The following is a 22,256-nucleotide window of genomic DNA, read 5'->3' on the forward strand; positions in this document are numbered from 1 at the left end:
CTCTTCCTCCTGCTGCAGCTAGATGAAGAGCAGCCTTCCCTTAGCGCTGCCCAGGAGCTCACTCTTCCCTTTACACAGCCTGTGGTGTCCCTAGACCAGTACTAAGAGAAATCCTCAATACCAGTTTTGATTAGGGCTGAAACATTTAATCAGCTTTGTTGTAATTAATCTGTTATTGACATAATCGGTGATCGGCTAGAAAACTGTAGTCGGTGCGCTCTGTTTAAAATCTTAATGTTTCATTAGAACCATGGATCCAACAGAATGTAAGGAGCTGGTTTGAGGCGAGGCATTCAGGAAACAATCGGCACAGGCATCAAAAAATGGCTGACGCTTCGTGTTACCTCATGTGTTACTCATCGACTTTTGTTCACAGCAAAACCTGCTGACCATGGAGCAGATCGTGTCGGTGGAAGAGACGCAGGTTAAAGACAAGAAGTGCATCCTGCTGCGCGTCAAGGGAGGGAAGCAGTTTGTCCTGCAGTGTGAGGTGGGTGGCTTCCTCGTTCTGTCCGTTCCAGCCAGCGACGTTTTGAGCCCTGCTGACCCGTTCCGTTGCGTTTCCCTCAGAGCGACCCAGAGTTTGTGCAGTGGAAGAAGGAGCTGAACGAGGCGTTCACAGAGGCCCAGAAGCTGCTGCGCCGCGCGCCCAAGGTGATCGGGAAAGGCCGAGCCGCTGTGGTGGAGCTCTCCAAACCGCCGCTCACACACCGCAACAGCAACGGCCTGTGAATAAAAGGAGCACATACCTTTCTATATCTATACACACACACACACGCACACACACACACTCACGCAAACATGTAGACACATACACTCTGCGCACCACGTCATTTCTGCAAGACATCAGCCCCAACTTCATGGCGACGCCTCACAGTGTGTGTGGACCTGCCGGCCCCTTACCCACACACTCACACCCACATACACACACACACACACACACGCACACACACCATCAGAGGAGGTTCACCGGTTTCTTTTCCGTTTCATCCACGGGACTCTGCCAGTCATGGAGAGGACAGGCGGGGTGGACTGGAGGAGAGCAGAACCCTCTGCATGGATGTGACGAGGATTTGTCGAACCAGTTCTCCACCTTCCCCGGCTCTCCTTCATCAACCCGCACCCTCAAGGTCACCCCTCCTCACTTAAACCGGATCTCTTGCAAGAATCTGAAAAATGACTGCGAAACGAAATGGAGTTTCAAGCGTCAGATACAGCAGGAGGTCCAATCAGAGAGAATTCCTCTTTCCGAGGCGATGCAGAAGGGGCGGGGCTACTGCGGGGAATGTAAAAACAAATCTGCTGCTTGACTGTATCCTGTTCCCCCCGTTCCTCTTACCACCAACCCCTCCTCTCAGTTACTGAAGTGTGCAAAGTGCCAACATGGATATTTTACTTGAGTCACCTGTGTGGCCGGTGGGAGCCCCCCGTCCCTCCGGACCCTCTCACGGTGTTTGTTGGCGGCCGATTTATCATTCCAGTCCTGAAAAACAAGAGGACCAACAGACTCTTTTCAGATTGGCTCCTGTTTCCAGCCAGTTTCCATGGCGACCGAGATTCCATTGGCTGTCAAACAGCAACGGGTTGCCATGGGAACTGTGAAGACCAATGTACCTGAGGATGGGTAACCGTGGACGATGACGTGTGTTAGGCTTGCAGGGGGGGCGGGGCATGTTCAGTGTATATAAACAACCCTTTCTCTGTGCATCCCATGTTTTGATCCAGTGTGTTTGCATTGTCGGAGGACCTCTCTGTCTGCCTGTCCAAAAACCTCGCAAGGCTTTACCCCAACACAGGAGGACGGGGATGTTCTCTCTCTTTCTGCAGAGTGTGTGAGGGCGTAAGGTGTGTGTAGAAGAGCAGGTGTTGGTGCTGCGTTACCTCTGCTGGGCTGTTTCCAGATGAAGCCACACACATTCTTGTGGCTTTGCAGGTTCAGCATGTGATCGTTGTCAGAGTGAGCACAAGTTAGACGAGGACGAGCTGAAGCTGAGAGAAAGTTTTACAAATAACCTTTTATTTTTCTGGCTTTTGCTCTTTGACCGCCGAAGGCGCCTGGAGGACCAATCCCAACCTGCCAATAACAACATATCCAGCTCTCAAATATAGTCATATTAGGTTCAAGATTTTTAGCAATATTTTTGGTAAAGCTACAAATTCCCTTTTTTGTTTTGTTTTCCACAGTGGTATAAAAGTTTCAGTTTTAAGGTATTTGTAATTGGTTTAGAAAATATCAGTCCAGGTTTGGCAAAACCGCTATGGTTTAATAAGAACCGCTATAGAAGTGAAAATGCTCCCTTTCCTGGTTATCACAAACAAAATAAAGGTTTCAGAAATCGCATTGTGTAGAATTATCATGTTTAGGTTCAGCCCAAGTATTGGACAAAGAAAAAGAAGTCAGACGCAATCCAGGCTACCTTAAAAAAACTGAAATAGCCATCTGTAAGAAGCATTAACATCTAATAGTGCTAGTAATGCTAAATTTACCAACATTAGCCGCTAATGACGCTTGCAACTGATTATGCTAACTTTAACAACATTAGCCATTAATATTTCTTGAGGTGTCTGATGCTATCTCGAGCAATATTAGGAGCTAATGACACTCACCAACAATAATGCTAACTTTAACATTAGCCACTAATGCTAACGAATTATTAGCTGCTTGTGACTAATAATTCTAACTTTACCAATGTTAGCTCACAATGTTGCTTGCGGTTAATGATGCTAACTTTTCCAACTTTAGCAGTTAATGATGCTTGTAGCTAATAATGCTAACTTTAGCATTTTCAGCTCCTAACTTTACTCCCTTTAGCATCATTAGCAGCTAGCAGTTTTCCAGTTGCAGTTTTCTATTGAATTTCCAAAAGGCTTCCACATAAGCTATTTAAAAGTGCTGCCAGCCTCTATAGTTCTGACAGCGAGCCAAAAAAACTCTTTCTTAGCCAACTCTCTGTCAACACACGGCCACTCAAGTACTACTTCCTTTCTCACTACAAAATAAGAGTCTCCAACATAGCAGGGTCTCATGTTTTGCTTAAATGAGGAATATTCTGTTTTGACCAAATCTCGTGGCCAAAAGTCTGAATTTTTTTTCCAGTAATTGAAAGCACACATTCATTCTGCTAATCCACTTGAGAGATAACACTCTTCCGTGTAGAAGTTGTTACACACCTGGTCAGTAACATAAACGTTATGCTGCTTTGTTGACTTGTTCAGTTTGTTTGTGCAAACCAACTGACTGAAGTAGAGCCTTTTAGTAGAGACTTTGTCCAACTGGGACAAAGTCAAAGTTAGACTTTTCACATTTCTGTCTGTAATTTTCATCCTCTGTATTCCACTTAAAAACATTCAATGTTTGAAAATGTTCACCTAATTTCGTTCCATTTTAATATGCATCAGCTGCATGTCCTAATTATATATAAAGCACAGGGAATCTTTTTCTTTCTGAAATGCTGCACGCCGTTTTTAAAAGCTCCTTCAGTTTGACTTTATTGTTGCCATATCTGGAGCAAAGGTGAGAGACGAAGCTAGCTCAGCTCATCCAGTCAGCTTTAAATCATGTCACGTTTAAGACAGAAAGCCGAACACATCAGCTGTCTGTTCAGCTCCCGTTCATTAGTGTTTTGTGTTTTTCATGACCCGGTTCGGTCGGGGCTGAAACATGTCGAGCACCGGGGCGTTTACGGGACGGGTTGTTGCACAGCCGCAGTGTTACAGGATGTGCAACGGAAGGAGAAATCTATTGTAATTTCAGGGTTTTCATTTTTTTATGCAGTACAATGTCCTTGTTGCAGAACTGAAATGCAAAAAGCTTCAGTAGAAAAAAGGGTTGATTTGGGTAAATTGCTTTTTTTTCCCCCTCTTTTGTTGATAACCTTTTTTTTCTTGTCAGGGGGAAATCTTATCATGTTGTAGAGATTTTTGCCACCTCTTAAGGTGTCTTTTATTTTTATAAACCAAAATGGTTTTTATTGTTTTCATTGAAAGTTATGTTATTGCACCTTTTTAGCCCAATGTGTTACTTACCAGTTGTTAAATGTGCCAAATAACTTTTTATGTTTAAATTTTTGTTGTTGTTGAAATGAACGAGTGGAACTAACCGGAAGTTGGACGTTTGCTTCTCGTCACGGACGCGTCAGCAGCCAAAACGATTGAAAATCCACTCTCACAGACTTTTTAAGGAGGAGGTTTTGTTGGAAGGGTACAAAACTGTGACCAAACGTTTCTCCACTGGTGTTTGTGTGTGTGTGTGTGTGTGTGTGTGTGTTTGGGTTGCTGCGGGGGATTCTGAAAACACACACCACCCGGTTCCGTGTACTTGTTCCTGAAAGTTTTTCTCTCTCTCTCCTCCACACTGTGTGTAAGTCGTGAGTATTGGGAGATACGTGAGCCTCATTAACGCCTCGTATCGCCATCCGGTGGACGTTTTACTTTCTTTCTACATCACTCACAGATTTCTCTCCCTTGGACACACGCTCAACACAATTTTAAAAAAGGACAGCATATAGGAAAAAAAATATATATAGTATATATAAATATATGTGTATATGAAATGACAAAACGCTCTAGGTTTATTTAAAAGATTTAATGTAGAAAACAAAATGAACTTGTCGAGGGGAGGTCGGGGATGTTGATGTGAGTATAATTGTTTGTGGTGATGACTTCAGCTTGAATCTTGCACATAAAAAGACTTATTAGAGATAACATCTGCGAGTTCCAGATGATTATTTTTGTTCAGACACCAGACTCTGTGCTTTTTTTCATATTTATTGTGTGCATGGGGAGCCGGGAGCCGGCGTCTCTCCTCCACACGTCGGAGCTTTTCGGCCGAGGGCTTACTGTAGAAAACCCCTCCAGTTTACACCCGTCTGAAACTCTTCTCGTTTTCACACGCCACAAACACAAATACTACTGCTTTTGGGTTATTCAAATTAAGGTAAAAGAAGAAAAAAATACTATCTGATGATGATATTATTCAGTGAATATTCTAAAGTTTATTTTATTTCAACGATTCTTTTTGTTTTTGAGATAGAAAGTTGCGTGTTGGACTGCTTGTAAGAACAGTTCAAGAATAAAAACGACTTTTTCTGTGTTGCCTCTTGTCATTTTGCATTTATTTTGTATTTGACTCATTAATTCAAAGGTCTTTGTATCTCTTCCTCATGGTCGCCATGCCTACTAATCAACAAAAGTGTATTTCATATATTGGTGTCCTCTCAGGGAGGCCTGGTCAAACAGCACGGTGGGTCGGGTTGCCTTGTAGTGTCGGTGGCAGATTTGCTCTCCAAGAGGTGGAAATTTTAACTTGATCTCAAATTTATTAAAAAAAAAAACTGAAGCTGGTATATACAATCAAAACACAGAGAATTATATATTCCAAGTGTGTGTTTATGTAATTTTGAAGATTGTGTTTGACAACTAATGAAAAGTACATCAAACATAATTAAAGGGGCAGTGTTGTGTGTTTTCCAGGCACTTGGCTCCATTTTGTAGCACAATGAAATAACTGTTGCTTTCAGTTGTTTATAAAAAAATGCATAATCAAATATGGCTTAAAAGAAATTTGACTTCCTGATTTAATGCCTTGAAATTGGGCCTCTCTCTCTTTAAGGAACTTCTGCTCTTTCTGAAACTCCAGCTTCAGGATGACATCACAACATGGCTCCTCTATTAACCCTTTAACGTTTTTACCAGTGTTACTCTTAGACGTATCTTCTATAATGAGCTCAGCTGATGTGCAGTTCCACCAGGTGTTTGCTGATTGCTGCTGGCTAGTCTGAAGGAGCTGAGTGGAGGAGCGTCGTCCTCAAAGGCAGAGCTAGGGTCCACCCAGGTGTTTTGCACCGCTGAATGGTTGCCACGGGAGACTCAAGAACTTCTCAAACATGCGTGAAGAAATTAAAGCAATACTCCAGGTATGTTTTTAATGAGGGAATTGTTTTAAAATATGATATAAAGTTTCATAATACTGCCCCTCTAAAGAACTTTTTATTCCAGATTATGGACCGGCTAAAAAAGAATATCCATGTACCAAAACCTCAATACTTTGTGACTGAAGTACTTGATCTGGGCGTGGCTAGAAGGTGACTGACCCAGATTGCTTTGATGCTGGCATTAAGCTCGGCTGCTTGGTTTCCTGTGTGCCTCAGCTTTCCTTTAGGACATTCAGATCAGTTTGGAAAGCAATCAATCACGGTTCAATCAATTTCCAGAGCTGGATAAGAGTGGTAAAGGAAAATGAAGTATGAAAAACATATATGTTTCCCCCACTTTTCTCAGTAGATTCTGCTTGATTGGGGACCAAAATTGTAACATTTTGTTACATTTCCAGCTGCTCTGGTTAGCGTTCACATTGCACTGTGTTAAACAATCCAAACTATTGAAAAACTTGTTTCTCTCCTCTCCTGTGGTGGCGTTGCACCAAAAACCGCTGAAGAAAACGACACAAAAACCTCTGAGCAAAACTTCCTTCTTCATGAAATGTAAATAAAGCATGGAGTGACGTTGGATTATAGTTGTAGGATTGCTTGATTATCTTTAATAAAAGATCATCACTACTTTCTAGCTCCAACACGTTTGTTTTGGCTGAATCTACCCAGAATGCCCTGCGCTGTCCACTTCCTGAACTTGTTTTATCATTTCATTTCCAAAAAGCGGTCTCCGTCCGCTTGGCATTCACATAAGCATTTGAATCACACCAGATCCCCTTAAACCGAACCAAGACTGAGGTTTTTATACAGGGAAGAGTTCACTGTTCTTTAGTTAGATTACACATTCACACCTCCACATCGAACCAGACTTTCTAAATAAACGGTTTGGAGGCAGATTAAAGCAGACTCAACAGGGCTGGTGTGAGTTCACCCTAAAACAGCTATATTTCTGACTTCTTGTTGCAGCTAGCTGTGCTGCAGTGCTAACAATAGGGTGTGCTTAGTTTGCTTGTCTGGTAAAATAGTCTTACAACAAGCAACAGGATCTCTGTCAGTGGGAGACTACAAATCACACACAACTCAACAGTCAACCGCAAAGCCAAAAGGCTTCTCTCTTTTCTTAAATCTGTTCGGTGAACAAATAATAAATCACAAAGGGGAGCAAACGTTTCCCTCCTGGAAGCCGGGCAGGTCACAGCAAACATGTTGGAAACATTAACAGCAGAGAAAATAGCGACTCGTATGAAAGTCGGTGATAACCGGTTCGACCGGCTCCTGTTGTAATAACTGATCAGTGTTTTTTTTTTCTACTTGTTTTGTCTCCTCCTCCCAGAAATCAGCAGGCTCCTCCCCTTCATTCCTTCCCCCTCCCCCACCTGTAGCTGTCAGTCACAGCAGACAGCTAATGAGTTGCAGATCTGCACATGTGCGGTCGTGTCCTGTCAGGGATCCGCCGGGCGGCCATCATTCCCCTCCCATCAGGTGACCTGTCAGCCTCTGTCACATCATTTAGCAGAACTCACAGGTTCCGTCTCTAAAGCCGCTCAGGCAGGACGGAGGGGAGGGGTTGATATTAACTTTTTGTGTGGTTGATTGGTCATATTTTCTTTGATCTCCTCACCTAAGACTCAAAGTGTTTCAATAATTGATGCAGACAATAAGAAGTGACTTTTCTAGGCAGTTTGTCTCCCTAAATCGTGTTTTCCTGAGGATCCATGTCAGCCAGTTGTCCAAACAGGGTTGTATCCCCTTCCTCCACCCACCCAGCGCCTGCTGATATTTATAGAGTGTCCTGCCAGCCGTTATGTGCTGCTTCTTTAAGTGTGTGTGTGTGTGTGTGTTACTCTATTTCTGGTCCTATTGCTACATGCCCCCCTCGTTCAGTCATACCCAGTGTAAGTCTGTGGTGGTGTCTGTGTGACAGCAGGACGTTTTTATTTGGCCCTCCCCGGATCCACCGCCGGCCTTCTGGATCTCTAAGAAGCTTCTTCAGAAGGTCTCCAGCCCCGTGTTCCCTCTGCCTGCCTGGTGTTCACACACAACTGGAGGTAAAGAAATGTTTGAGTTTTATGGAAAGAAAGAGAGATAGACGTTAGAACCCGGGACTGGAATTTTCCTCCTGGAGTCGATTCGGAGCGTGGTTCTGGGGTCAACTGGTGCGGCCCTCTCTCAGGGTGTGAGAAACAAACTGACTGCAGCCACTAGATTTGGATTTGAAATAGTAAATAATAAATAAGAATGAAAGCTTCCAGATCAGGGGTCTGCAGCCCGCGGCTCCGGAGCCACAAGTGGCTCTTTGGATCTTCCACTATGACTGTTAGTAACTTTGGCTTAAAAAAAAAAAAAGCTAATATTTTAACTTTAGTTTTTACTGACAAACGTAGGTTTTTAGTTTTGCAGTTTACACATGTAATATTTGCACTGAATTTCTACAAAGAATGACACTAAAAGAGCCAGAGATACGTTTCTAGATCTGATTTTTACGTAAAGGGTCATTGGAAGTAGAAAAGAAAAAATAGAGTACATTTCTGCCAAAAAAAACTTCTAGAAAAAAGAACATTTCTGAGTGACAAAAGACAAGAATGTAACATTATTGACTCTTAAAAATTTCCTTATTTTTTCAAGAAAGTTTTTAAAATTAATCTCAAAATTTCACACAAATTTCACATTTTGGAACTCATTTGATTTTTTTTTTTTTTTTTTTTAAGTACTCCCTCGCCTTAATGCGCCCTCTAATGAGCCTCCATAGGTTTCCTCTTCATTAGGTTGGAATCTAAGTGGTTTCTTTTAATTCATCACATTTTCTATCCCACTGAAAAAAAGATTCATCATTTTTTTTGGCTAAAGTTTGTCTTTATCTTTATTTTAAATCCTAATAGAAATAGCAGCTCTTTAAAATGACAAAAATGACCTATAGTATATATTTATCTAAAAGCCGTCTTGTCAAAAAGACGGATCTAGGTGAGTTTTTTGGCCGTCCTGACAGTAACAGAGTCTCTCCTGGTCCCGATGGTTTGGTTGGAAATACTGAGATTTACTGCTGAGTTGCATAAACTAGTCATTCATTCACTGGTTCATAATTAACTCACAGGTAAGTAAGCAACTTTGATTTAGAAACTGAACATGTTTATTTCAATTTCATTCAAAAATACTTTATTTATCCCAAAGGGAAATAAAATATTGTCAAAAAATTCACGAGTTCTTGTGGATGGTCATGCTGTGTTCAGGAAGGCTGTCCAGTAGCAGTCAGTATTGCAGCGCACCTGAAGAGGCCTCTGACTGAAGACACTGTCATGTAGCAGCATGACTGTTTTCCATGACTGTCTTGACATGCGAGCAGCTCAGTGTCTGGGCAGCTAAGACACGTTTTCACAGCAGCATGTCCTCCATGACTCCATCATAGCTAGCATTGCTAATCCACCTCTTCTGTTTGTGCCTCTGATATGTTAAAATGGGAGTTTCTGAGCAGAGTGAAAACACTGCAGCAGCTCAGTGGAAGTTTTCCAGTTAGCCGTCTTGAAAATGTTTGAAAGCGACTTTAACACTTTTTTGTGACTTCAACAGTTTTTGATTTATTTATTTATTTAGTTTTTCTTGTTATTTTATTTCATATCACTAAGGGAAGCTGCAGAACACCAAAGCATTTTATGCGTTTCAGACTTTTTTGAGTTTTTTTTATATATAAAATTAAATAATTTAAATTCATGTTAAGAGTCTTCAATGACTCTTTTGCTGTTTTCTTGCTCATTGTAGTCATGTTAGCCTTGTAACATGGAGCCTCTTCATGTGAACTGAACTCTGTAAGTCATCAGATTGTTCTCAGACTGTTTGCTAGTAGCCGCTCTCCGTCCTGTAGAACGCTCAGTGTTCTGGATCAGAAGCAGCTCCACACATGGACCAGCGTGTCGCCAAGCTACGCTGCTGCTCTCAGCTTCTCTTTTCTGGACAGATAACTTGATAACTTGAGTGAAAATTTATCAGAGAAAATATCTTTTCTGACTTTTCCTGCCTGCAGAACTCGTCTCTCCTCCTGGATGTTTGTTTCTCAGACAGAAGCGGCTCCTTTGCTGCTCTTTGTGTCGCTAAGAGCAGCGACACAAGGCTTTGTTCTCTTCCAAACACCTGATTGATTGTGAGACTTCCTACATTACTTGACATTATGAAGAACTAAATTGATTTTTTTGTGGATTTTTCAGTTTGATCATGATCAATTGATTGATTTTGGTCATGGAAAAACTGGAAGGAAAGCGCAGAGAAACAGAAAAAGACAAAGCAAAAAGAAGTTGCAACGTAATTTAGCAAAAAAAAAAAAGGAATCTTAGAATCAGGATGAGAAAATGGTTTCTTCAAAAAAAAAAGAGACTGAAAGCGACTCAAACCTCTCAGCCACATCAAACCTGAATCCCTGTGATGGGTTTGTTTGTTTGCACATCTTCCCTCCTTTTTAACTGCTTCTTCCCAATGATAGGTTGTCTCACACACACACCACCACTGGCTGACCTCACCGTGACCCCTCCTCCCCACGACCACCGCCACACCCCCCTGAGCCCCGCCCTCCTCCTCGGAGCAACTATGGCGTTGTCTTCCCGCTTAAAGCTGTGGGAGCAGAAGGGAGGTGCAGGAGGGCTGCATGCTGTGTTGATTCTAGTCCCTCCCTATGTGTGTGTGGATGTGTGTGTGTGATGAAGTGTTGATTACACAGTCAGTGGCAGCCTGTGTTCTGATCCTGAGTCACTGTGGCATGTCATTGTGCAGTTCCAGTGTTTTAGTCATCCTGCATGTATCAGATGGTCATTTATAGCGTCTTAGCTCTGCTCAGCAACATGTGGAGGACAGGAAGTGGGTCTCTGGCTGCTTCAGCCATGAAAACACAGTAAAGGTTCTTTAACGCCCAAGCTGGACGTTTTCCTTGGTGACGACCAGGAGCATAGAGTCGGGCTAACGACTACAGAGAAACTGTCAGGAGGGTTTGACCAGGCGCTCAGGGTTGCCAGATCTGACTGACATTTTCCAGCCCAAACAGAGAGTAGAACCCGACCAACTCCACAAGACCCAACCCAGACCTCAAGCTTCAGTAGAGCTCATGTTATCCAGACATTCACCTTTTTAATCATTGTAACATTGTTTTTAAATGTGAATCTGCATCAACTGCCTGAACTGGCAAACTAAATTTAGGCTGTACTTAAACTGCCAGCCTAGAATCATACCAAGGGCCGCAAATGGCCCCTGCGCCTCACTTTAGACACCCCTGTTCTATATATTACCTATATATTTTAGATTAAGTTAAAAACAGGAACTAGCAGGCTTCTTTTTTCACTTAATTTAACGTTGCTAATGTCCTTTACTGTAGAAAATAATAAATAGTTTTATATAGAAGTTTGACTGAATGGAATTAAGTACCTAATCATGTGTGTATATGTTTGTGTGTGAATAAACACGTGATCATTTTACAGAATGTAGAAATAATAATCCCAATAGATTGTGTAAAGGGAAAGTGTAAATATTTTTAGTTTTGTTAAAGGTTAGTATTTTCCTGTTATGTAGATGTGATTCTGTTGGACCTCAGTAGGAAAAGTCGTGGTTCTTCTGAAGCTAATGAGGATCTTAAATAAAAACAAAGAAAATCTGAATTTATTTCAGAACCAATTTCCTTTGGATGCTTTTCCTAAAGCTAAATTTAGAGCTTTAAGTACTAAATTACTTAAAGCGTATTTTAAGCGCTCTCTCTACAAGAGAGCGCTTAAAATACATTTCATCAGGCTGCTGGAGCTCTGGCATACTGGTCAGCCAAACGCTTTATCTGCAGGCTGCTGGTCACTCAGAGCGCCGGGCCGGCAGGTCCACAGGCCCTGAGGATGTTTTCTAGAAGTCGCACTGAATAACAAAAAGTATAAATGTGTGATGCAGCATATTTTGGTGTTGATTAACACAGGGCCAGTATCGTCCACATTTCAGCTTCATTATCATCAATCTTCTGTGTTTTTGTAGTTTATCTTTGAAGTATTTTTCCATTTAGACAAAGATGGTGAAATATTTTAATTACATATTTACATGACAAACAGAAATAATAGAATAAACAACTCAAATTTGACAAAACAAACATTTCAAAACAAATGAAGCTAAAATATCGATCTTCTCGTTCCAGTATGGATCTGATAGCAGGTATTGATATCTGGGATGGATCTGCTCGCCTCAGAGTGGCTCTCTGGAGTTTTCACAGTGGCTTTCAGTAACTTTGGCTGAAAGTCATAAAGAACCAACTAATGTTTTTAAAGTTAGATATAACAACAAATTGACATTTTGTCAGTCTTTTCACTTATTTTATTGAATTATGTCACTGAATCTTCACAACAAAATGACACCAAAGGTACCAGTAAAATGTTCTAGATCTATTTTGTCTTTATTTCAATGCTGGAAACGTAATGTAAAAATAAGATTTAAAAAAAGCATAATTTCCCACAAATCAAACCCTGATATGGACGATAATGAATCAAGCCTCTTTTTGCAAAAGTTTTATGTTCTTCTTTATTTTAAACCATAACAAAGGGGGGAAAAATCCTTCTATTTAATGATTAAAACAAAATTTCAGTAGCAGATCTTTTTCTTTTTCAAAAATGTTATTTAAGGCAACTTGAAACAAGTTTGATTTGCTGATTCCTGTTAGATAAATACCGTCATATTTATATTTTAAATGTTCTTGTGTTAAATGTAATACTTACAAATACTTCATAATGTTACCCTTAATTGTGTGGAAGATATTTAAACGCAGCAAATTTGATAGACTGTGGAAAACTATTCATGTATCAGTGATTCATCAGTGCTATGAATAAAACTGATCAGTCTCAACATCTATTGATGATCAAACTGCAGGATGAAGAACATTAATCAGGGAGCTTATTACACATTTTCATTCATGGAACAATAAAACTGTCTATTATGCCTAAATATATTTATTTACAATCAAGTTGATTACACCTAATCAGAGATTATGATAATATTCACACTAACGTCTACTTCCAAATGATTTCATTGAACAACAGAAGAAGAAAGTTCAGTCTTTGAAAAAAAAAAAAAAAAAAAAACTTTTAATGGCAACAAACGTTTGAAGTATGAATTTTGACTTGGAGACTAAAAGACGGTTGCATATGTAGTTTAATATTTCTGTTATACTTTATTGTTTTTGATTGTTTTATGTTTTTTTGAGATATTTCAAATGTTTTCCAGTTCTACTGTTAAGTTTTCTTTGCCAAATTAAAGTTGAGAGAGAGTAAACTCGCATAATTATGCTGTACCGTTATTTTTATTATTTAGTGTCAAAACAACGATATTATCGTTTATGGCTATAATTTCTGGGTCAGTTTGTTATGACAGGCCTGGTCATGATGAAAAGACTGTGGAACAAAATGATGGAAGTGATTAAATATGTGTGACGCGTCGGATCTGAAAAATGCAACAAGAAATACTTTGGATCAATAAGTCATGCTTCCCTCTCCTTTAAAAATATGACTGATGTATTTGTCCACATGGATCGGATCTGAGTTTAGGGCTTTTTTTCAACAGTGACTCTATCAGCCGTTAGTTTAGGCAGAAGGTCAAGTCTTGGTAGATGTGCAGATATTTCTTTCTGTCTATTTGGTGACTTTCTGTCAAATATTGCATGAATGCATCTCATGTGATGAAACTTCAGCATGAAATCACAATGACTTCCTGTTTTTATCAAATTCTGTGTGGTTCCTTTTAATTCCTACAACTCCAGATAAAGGAGGAGAACAAGCCGGCGGCCGCCACCATCCCTCCACCGCCGCTGTCCGTCCTGCCTGGAGGCATCCTGAAGCAGCTGGTCAGAGACTCAGAGAAAGAGACCAAACATAAGGAGCCAGAGGTCAAAGAGGTCAAAGACGAGAGAACAGTAAGCAGATGACTAGTTAGTTAATGCTCCCTCAGAACACTCAGATACAACAGACTTAACAGCATTAAACACATTTGCTTATTTGCAATTGATTATTTTGTGAGTTGAGTTTCTTGGGTTTATTGGTTTAGAAAATCTGAGCCAAATGAAACAAAACATGAAGCACCTTGAGATCGCAATAAAATAAAACTTTTGTTTTTACTAAACCTCATGTTTCAGCAGGTAAAGAAAAGAGAAAACAACTGGACTGAATTTGACGCCGATAATCACAGCATGCCGATTGGTAGATTGTAAAAGTGGGCGGGACTTTATGAGCTAAATCGTAAACTGTCTCAGTTATCAGACATTTGCAGGTTTCACATGTGGCGTTCCTCCATTCTTAGACCACTAAACACCTGCAGTCCACTTCTAATCATACATTAGTCTCAGTACAAGATGCTTTCAATGCCTCTATTGTTGACTATGACTTTACACTGATAATCACTTATACTTTCTGAATAGGCTTCTGTGTGTCCATCACAATGTTCTGCAGCATAATGGAGAAAACCTGATGATCTGGTTCTTCCACAGTGACTCTTAATCCCATTGACTAAAACGATAAAGAACCAGTTAATGTTTTTAAATGCAGATACAATAACAACTTCAGGTTTTTAATTCCTTGTTGGTTATGGAATCATTGGACTGATTCCATAACCTTCTTCTGATGATCTATAGATCATTTTCTGATGATCTATAGATCATCTTCTGATGATCTATAGATCCATGTTTAGGTGGGAAGCACTGTCATTTTTCTTTATTTTCCACAAACATCAACATCCCACAGGAAAAAAAACTTTTATGTTTTCCTTATTTTCAAACCTAAAATTAGAGTTAAAACAGTGCCTCCTTCAAAACGAAGGATGTATTTTGTCCAGAAGGACAAAATACATCAAATTCAAATTCAAAAATACTTTATTAATCCCAAAGGCAAATTAAACATTGTAACTCATTAATTCTTCAAAGAGTTACTGTAGGTTGTGTTGGCAATGTCAGCTCTCCTGACACTGAGACTCTAAATGAGTTCAGTTTCATGGACTGAGGGAGAAAATGGCTCCTGGATTGTAAATGTTGCAGATTGCTGCATTAGACTCAGAGCATTTCTGAAACCTGGCAGTAGTTATGAACTACTGACTAATTCAGCCTTCATTCTTGTCAAATAAGAACAATAATGTAAAAAAAAAAAAGAAAAATCAATGAAAAACACCCACATGTTGCATCATTTTAAGTGTCAATCACAGGAGTGTTTGAAGTTGTGTTTTCCTGCCTTATTCTTTATGTCGTGTGTTTCAGTCCATTTGATGCATTTGTTTCTCTGAAGCTCCTTTATGTGCCTCATGTATGACAAATTTCCTTGAGGCCTTGAGGTTTTGTTGCCATATCCAAATAAATCATCATCATCATCATCATCATCATCATCATCATCATCATCATCAACATCTCTTCATTTCTCTCCTCATTCAGCCACACAAACTGAGCGACAACCTGGTGCAGCAGTTCCTGGTCCCGGATCAGACTCCTCCAATCCTGGAGGCCGAGATGGCTCTGCGGGCCGAACAGGTCAGCAACAGCAAACAGAAACGGTCCGACTCCGTCCAGTCGGACGGCGTCCCGCCATCCCAGCGCCACATTATGACTCCGGAGTCCGATGGTCAGACGCTCTCACCGGAGCCCCCAAAACAAAACCAGCGACAGGAAAAGAAGCAAGAGGTGGTGAGCAGGAAGAAGCTGCAGCCTGAGCCGAACAAAAGGAGGACGGACGACCGGAAGCTGGTGGAGACCAACCAGAACGGGATTGAGGAGAGACAGGAGCCGGAGGGGAGGCAAGCTGACGCAACCGTACCGGAGCAGAACGGGAAGGAGGTGTGTCTGTTCATTACACCTTTTAGAAATGAATATTTTATGGTTTGATTTAGTCCCTAATTCACACCTGGTGGAGGCGCCATCACTACTAAGTTAAACGCGAGCCAGAGGCGTTCAAATGTTTTGAACCAAGGGCCAAAATCCCAAAGCTTAAAATCCTCGGGGGCCAAAATCAGCTTTTTCTCTGCATGTATGATTGCAAATAATAATAAAATTGTGAATTATTTTTACTTTTCCTGCACAGCAATAAATCAAACAACTAATATTTTCATTAGTATGAGATTTGCCTTACAGCTATTTCACTTTTTGGGCCAGTTATTAGTTTTTTTTGTTGGTCTTTTGAAATGTTTCTAGTTGATTTTTCACTGTGTTTAGTTTAGCATAATGAACTGCTGGACACGAGTGTGTTTCTCAGTAAAACGCAGCTGGATGTTTGTGGCATGAACTTCTATGAAATAAAATTAAAAGTCTTAAAAAAGGGGGAGGATGTTGTTCACTTATATTCCAGAATGTGTCTTTTCATATCAAGCTGTTACATGATGACCTTTTGAAGTTTGACGTTCTGAGATGGATTTGAAATCTTTTGTGTGTCTGGAATCCGTCTATTTAGTTCATTATTACCGGAAAACACACAAACACATCAGTCCCTTGAAGCTTTGTAGAAAAGACAATGAAGAACAAGAAAGTTCTTCAAAAGAAGATTGCTAAATGTCATATAATCTTTCTCCATAAGATTATAAGTTTTTCTTTTCTTTTTTTTTTACAAAAAAAACAAACATGGAAGCCTTAAGAAAAGCCTTTAGTGGATTTGATGATATTTCAAATAAATCTATTTCAGATTTAAGACAGCTGTTTTTTGTATGTACAACTACAAAAATCTAAAGAAGAAAAACATAGAAATGAGATAAATGGCTTTGATGTATGTGTTTTATATTTTATTGATTTGACCTGTTTATTGTTCTGATGTCTGTCCTGTCAGGTCAGGGACGTGTGGTACGAGGTTGGACCTGTGTGGTTCGTCCACAAGGACGGCTTCACCCGCGGTGAGTGAAGAACACACACCGAATGAAACTACATTCACAGGATTGGTGGAAAGAGAAACCCTGGTCTTTACCAGACTGAAAAGTAACTTCAGCAGATCCACAACAGAAGATGTTTCCTGTCATTATTTCGTTCATGAAACTGCAGATAAAAAAGGGAGAGCTGTGTGAAAACAAAGTGCAACAGTAACTCTCAGTAATCTTTTTCTGTCTGGTTATATTGCTGGAGGGACTTTAGTCTGACTCTTGTTCATCAACGTGGTTTTATTTCCTCCATGACCGCAGCATCCAGCTCTGTGTTCAGATAAAAACGCTTCCAAACAAATTGCAGCTGTTCAGTCTTCTTATTGTTCTGTCAGAAACTTTTACATTTAGCAAACCAACTGTAAATAAATTACAAATCTTTTAATTGTCATTTATTTGGTAATTTATAAAAACAGAAGGTGACAACCACCAAGCTTCTAAAGCATCTTTCAAAGATATTTTCTGTCTGTCGGTGACAGTTTTAATGAGCGGATCATGCAGCTGAGCTGCGTTAGCCGCTGTGTGTGTAAACACACTGCAGCTCTGCAGCGACGTGATCTGGGATTAGCAACATCATCTGTTAATCCACACACAGTCTGCAGTGAGCCAGCAGTGGCTGGACGTCCTGCTTTAAATTAATTCCGCTGCACTGATCCAGTTAGAGCCCGGCAGCCCTGACCTCTGACCCCCACCTCTACTGGGCAAAAAGCAGAGACTCTGAATGGGAAGCTCACCTGAAGGCGTGCCTGTTGGTTCATGTGGGATCTTTTAAACACTTCTCATCTTTTCAGCCACTCAGCTGAAGCCGGATGAAGGAACGCCTGACCTCCCACCGGGTCGGGTCAGAGTCCGGCTGGAGACGGACGGCTCGCTCCACGACGTCACAGAGTTTGAAGTTGAAAAGGTGACTGCTTTTCTTTCTTTGTTTTTACTTACAAAGATCAATAACAGCAATAATAATAATATTATGCACTAGAGCTGCAACTAGCAGTTATTTTAATAATTGATTATTCTGGTCATTAATCGATTTATCACACTGAAAAAAATCACCAGATTTTTCTTTTATACAATATTAGAAATATTTTAATGATGTGACTAATCGAATAACTCGATTCCTTTTTTTAAATAAGGAGATAAACATTTCATTGCTTGAACAACAATAACAGCTTTGTTTTTTGTGAAATTGAACCAAGTGAAGCTAAAACTCCTACATGAGGAGTTTTTGGGTAAAACATTTTTTTTTTTTTGCATTCAAAGGTGTTTTTATCGTAAATGCAAAATATAATTTAATTTCTTTAATGTTTTACTTTTTGCACATTATTCTTTATTTAAAGAATGAAAAATATATACATATATACATACTTATTAAAGACAAAAAATAAATAATTTGGCAGTTTTTTTTCTCAGTGTTCTTTCTGCACCAGTATAACTTTGCAGCGCTCTGAGTCAGAGCTGCAGCAGCTAACGGCTCTCTGCCTCCTCAGTGTAACCCGTCAGAGCTGGATGTGTGTGAGGATCTGAGCGACCTGCAGTGTGTGAATGAAAGTGGAGTTCTGCACACACTGACCAGTCGATCCAAAGCCGGCATGCCCCTCACTCATTCTGGACCCAACCTGGTCAGCCTGTGGCCCCCGCTGCAGACCCACAGCAAGGTGAGCTCCTACTCACTTTAATAACCACATTTCCTCATCAACACACCTGGAGTGTTGGTTCTTTCATGCATGTTTGAGAAATCCTTTAATCTCCCGTGGCAACCAATCAGCTGTGAGAAACACCTGAGTGGATCTAGCTCCGCCTTCAAGGCAATAAAAATCCTGCAAATGTGTTTGTTTTTTTTTAAACATTTTTTCTACCCGGTTCTTTTTGTCTTAGACCTTGAAGACGCGGCGGGGGGAGTGTGTGTGGGATGCCCCCCCTGCTCTGGACGCGCTGGTCAAGCGGGTGTATCTGTCCATGGTGGGAACCCGGAGGGACCACAGTGTGTGTGCGTTGGGACGCAGCGGCACGGGGAAGACCACCACCTGCCAGGCGTTCACACACGCTCTGCTGAAGCAGGCCGGAGCAGCCGGACCAAACATCAGCGGTGAGACGACAGAACCAAACACACCACACAGAGTTTCATGCCGACGGTATTATAGCTAACTGAAACTAATGAAACAAGGAAGCATTTTCATTTACAGAAGTAAAAACAGTAATTAATGTGGAAAAAGTATAACTAACTGGAACTACTTTGTGTGTTTGTGAAACTAACTAAAACATATTCAATTATAGATATGATATCCTTTGTTTTTGTGCTTAAGAAACTTAATATCAGTCTTTTGAACAGATGAGAATTAGATTTTTCCCCCTCACCAGCAGTTTACATCAGCTGTCGATACATTACAGTCCCCCACTCTCCTCCAGGTGGCGCTAATGCTCGTCTGCAAAATAGTGACAACACAAGTTGGGAGAAAACTCCAATCAGCTGTAAAACAATAATTGAATATTTTTCTTTTTGAAGAAGGAATCAGTACTCAATCAATGTAAACAAAATCACAGTGCAATACTTTGACCTTTTTGAATTCTGCACCTAAAAATGAACAAAAGTATGAAAGAAGTAAAACTACTAAAAACTAAAGAACATTTAACCAATAATAACTAGTAAAATCTAGCATGCACACTCTAAAAGCTAATTCAAATGAACTGAATTAGACAAACAAAAAGTCACAGTGAAATCAAACTAACCTATAAGAACCCAGCTGTGCTCCGGCTGACCCTCATCCTCAGTATCTGTCCCTCAGTGGAGCGTGTGAGCGCCATGTTCTCCATCCTGAGGTCCTTCGGCTGTGTGAGCTCCCTGCACAGCGACGCCTCATCTCGGTTCGCCACAGTCTTCTCTCTGGACTTTAACCACGCCGGCCAGGTCTCTGCCGGACACCTGCAGGTCTGCAGCACAGACACACACACACACACACACACATACACACACACACACACACACACACACACACACGGATTAGCAGTCAAACACACTGAAGTTGATTCCTCCCGCTGTGCGGCTCTTCGTTACACAGACCATGATGCTGGATAAATGGACAGTGTGTCAGAAAACTCCAGGAGAAAGCAACTTCCTGGTCTTCTCCCAGATGCTGGCGGGACTCAGCTCAGACATGAGGTAACGTTTGAAATCAAAGCAGCTTTTCAATGACATGCTCATAGGAAGAGTTTTATTTCTCAAAGTTACATTTTCTGCAACAGATTCTGTCAGTTTGTCTCTTAATTTAACCAATTATTGTTAGTCATTTAATCTGAATAAAGTTTTCTGTTTTAGGTGAGTGAAGTTTTCCAGAATTATGTGAATTTTGCAAAATTTAGAAGTTGTGGGTGTTTTTAACACCTTAAACACACTACTTCCTGTTTGACATCATAGAACGATAAAAACAGAAATCAGCCTAGATTTCAGGAAGAGAAGTCTGGATTAACCTGAGGCTCAATCTCCAGATGCTTTCATATATTCAGACAGTAGATACACACACAGGTTTCCTCTGAGTTCTCTGATTTCCTCCTGCAAACCCAAAACAGCTCAGTCAGTTTCTCTATGTTGCCCTCAGATTGGGTCTCTGTGTGTTCAGGGTCTATCTCCCCCTCCCACAATAATTCAGCTCAATTAAATTAAAAAAATACTTGATTTATTCCAAAAAGAAATGAGATATTGTGGTTATTCATATCATCCAAGTATTTTCAGACAGTCGTTGCTGATGCTGACGCTGTGGGCAGTAAGTGTCTCCCGTAGCGACTAACTTCCTGTTTTTTGCTCCCCAGGACAGAACTGCAGCTGCACCAGCTCCCTGACGCCAACTCTTTTGGTATCCTTCATCCCTCCAAGGTACAGAAAGAGCAGCTGCAGTGTGTGGATTAACACACTGCAGTCTGCACTGTGTCAGTGTGTTAGCTGATGGATGAGATGAGCCGAAGTCTAGAAGACGACACGCGTTTATCATGTGACCATAAATTCTGAAAATTTCCTGTAATTGAGAATTTGCATGTGGAAATGTGATTTGTATGCTTTACATATAAATCATACCACACATTTACATTTTAGCCACACATTTTTCCAGCTTGTTACATCATTTTGCTAAAGATTCAATGGAATCGATAAGATAGGTCAGTTTTTCCAAAGTCGGGTCAAGTGAGCCGGTGCTTTTATGGCCTGACGACAGTTAAGAAATTCTGTTAATTTACCTTTGAATTAGCAGAAAGAAACAAGATCCCTGTTGGTAAAACCATAAAACACAGGAGCTGGGAGTGACACTGCCTGGTCGTGATCTTGAGATTTGGACTTTTTTAGGAGCTTCTCTTCAACTTCTGGTCAGCTGATGAAAAATCAGCTTGGATGTATTTTTCAATCATTTTCCTACTTTTCTCTCCTCCTTCAGTTTCTGCTGTTAGCATTTAGAAACTTGGTTGCTATGCACCACCATAATACTTACAGCACATAGACCGTGATCTGAGTTGACCTATATGTATGGTGGGGCAGGGCAAAGTGATCAGTGATAGATGCTTTACGGTTGTTAGTTTTAATCCAGACATAGAAGGAAAAAAGGGATTTTGTGTGACATTAAAATTTAAAGGACCAGTATTATGTAAAATAGACATTTTTGAGCTTTCCATCATGCTGTAATGTTACATGATATAACATTAATGAGTGTTGCTTCGATTCTTTGGTTTGAGGAATCCTTTAATCTCCCATGGGAACCACTCAGGTGTGCCTAACAACAATTAATAACAAAAGAATTGTGATTGGATTAAAAAAAAAAATCATAAATAATCATAAATTATCTCTTAAGCAACTGTACAGGTTTTCCACAGGAACCTACATTTGGATCATTCCTTTAATACTTTACATTAAATGGAGGTGCTATATAAAATCGACTTTTTTGAACTTTTTATCGTGGCATATTTTTTCATGCATCCTTGAATTTCCCATGGCAACCATTCAGTTGTGCCAAAGTGTCACCTATTGTTATATATGTTATAAACAAAAAACAAAACTAAAAATCTAGAATTTATTTTATTTGCACGGTGCAAAATCCTGACTTTATACAGAAAATGGTCTCCAGTTTTTCTGTCACAAGTGACACATAAAGGTTCATATTTTACTCCTATAGGACCACAGACACAAAGCCGTTCAGCCCAGAGGAGTTTTCTCAAACTTTACCAAGATGAACTGTTTGTATCAGAGAGAAATTAAAATTTCCCATAACCACATCGTTCTCTGCTGGGCAACAAATGTCTTTTAAAAATAAAACTGGCTCTGTGCTATCGTCAGCCAGCTCAGTCTGTGCACAGTGAAAACCTCAGCGTTCATTAGCAGCTGCTGTGTCACTGCAGTGGCCTTAACATGTGAGACACAGCTGCAGTGTGTCAGTGAGCCGCAGCAGCAACAGGCAGTTAGCGGTTAGCGGTTAGCGGTTA

The 22,256-nt window shown here is 40.5% G+C and overlaps 2 protein-coding genes across 2 annotated transcripts in view; both read left to right on the forward strand.

Annotated features, from left to right (window-relative positions):
• Positions 1–5,094, forward strand: part of LOC103151765 (beta-adrenergic receptor kinase 2) — a gene marked incomplete at its 5' end in the record, with an annotated part of 28,036 nt that extends 22,942 nt beyond the window's left edge. Inside the window, 2 exons of the mRNA XM_016681719.1 lie at positions 377–490; positions 571–5,094. Coding sequence (XP_016537205.1) covers positions 377–490; positions 571–732 — 276 coding nt within the window. The remainder of the gene's footprint in view (positions 1–376; positions 491–570) is intronic.
• A 2,723-nt stretch (positions 5,095–7,817) lies between these two features.
• The window catches only part of myo18b (myosin XVIIIB), a 50,862-nt gene continuing 36,423 nt past the window's right edge, over positions 7,818–22,256 (forward strand). Inside the window, exons 1-11 of the mRNA XM_016681721.1 lie at positions 7,818–7,978; positions 10,399–10,541; positions 13,687–13,839; positions 15,340–15,738; positions 16,718–16,781; positions 17,594–17,706; positions 18,287–18,454; positions 18,675–18,885; positions 19,583–19,725; positions 19,856–19,956; positions 20,604–20,667. Of these exons, the coding sequence (XP_016537207.1) occupies positions 10,503–10,541; positions 13,687–13,839; positions 15,340–15,738; positions 16,718–16,781; positions 17,594–17,706; positions 18,287–18,454; positions 18,675–18,885; positions 19,583–19,725; positions 19,856–19,956; positions 20,604–20,667 (1,455 nt within the window). The 5' untranslated portion in view covers positions 7,818–7,978; positions 10,399–10,502. The remainder of the gene's footprint in view (positions 7,979–10,398; positions 10,542–13,686; positions 13,840–15,339; positions 15,739–16,717; positions 16,782–17,593; positions 17,707–18,286; positions 18,455–18,674; positions 18,886–19,582; positions 19,726–19,855; positions 19,957–20,603; positions 20,668–22,256) is intronic.

Source organism: Poecilia formosa, unplaced genomic scaffold (genome assembly GCF_000485575.1).
Source record: "Poecilia formosa unplaced genomic scaffold, Poecilia_formosa-5.1.2 Scaffold291, whole genome shotgun sequence".
NCBI lineage: Eukaryota > Metazoa > Chordata > Actinopteri > Cyprinodontiformes > Poeciliidae > Poecilia > Poecilia formosa.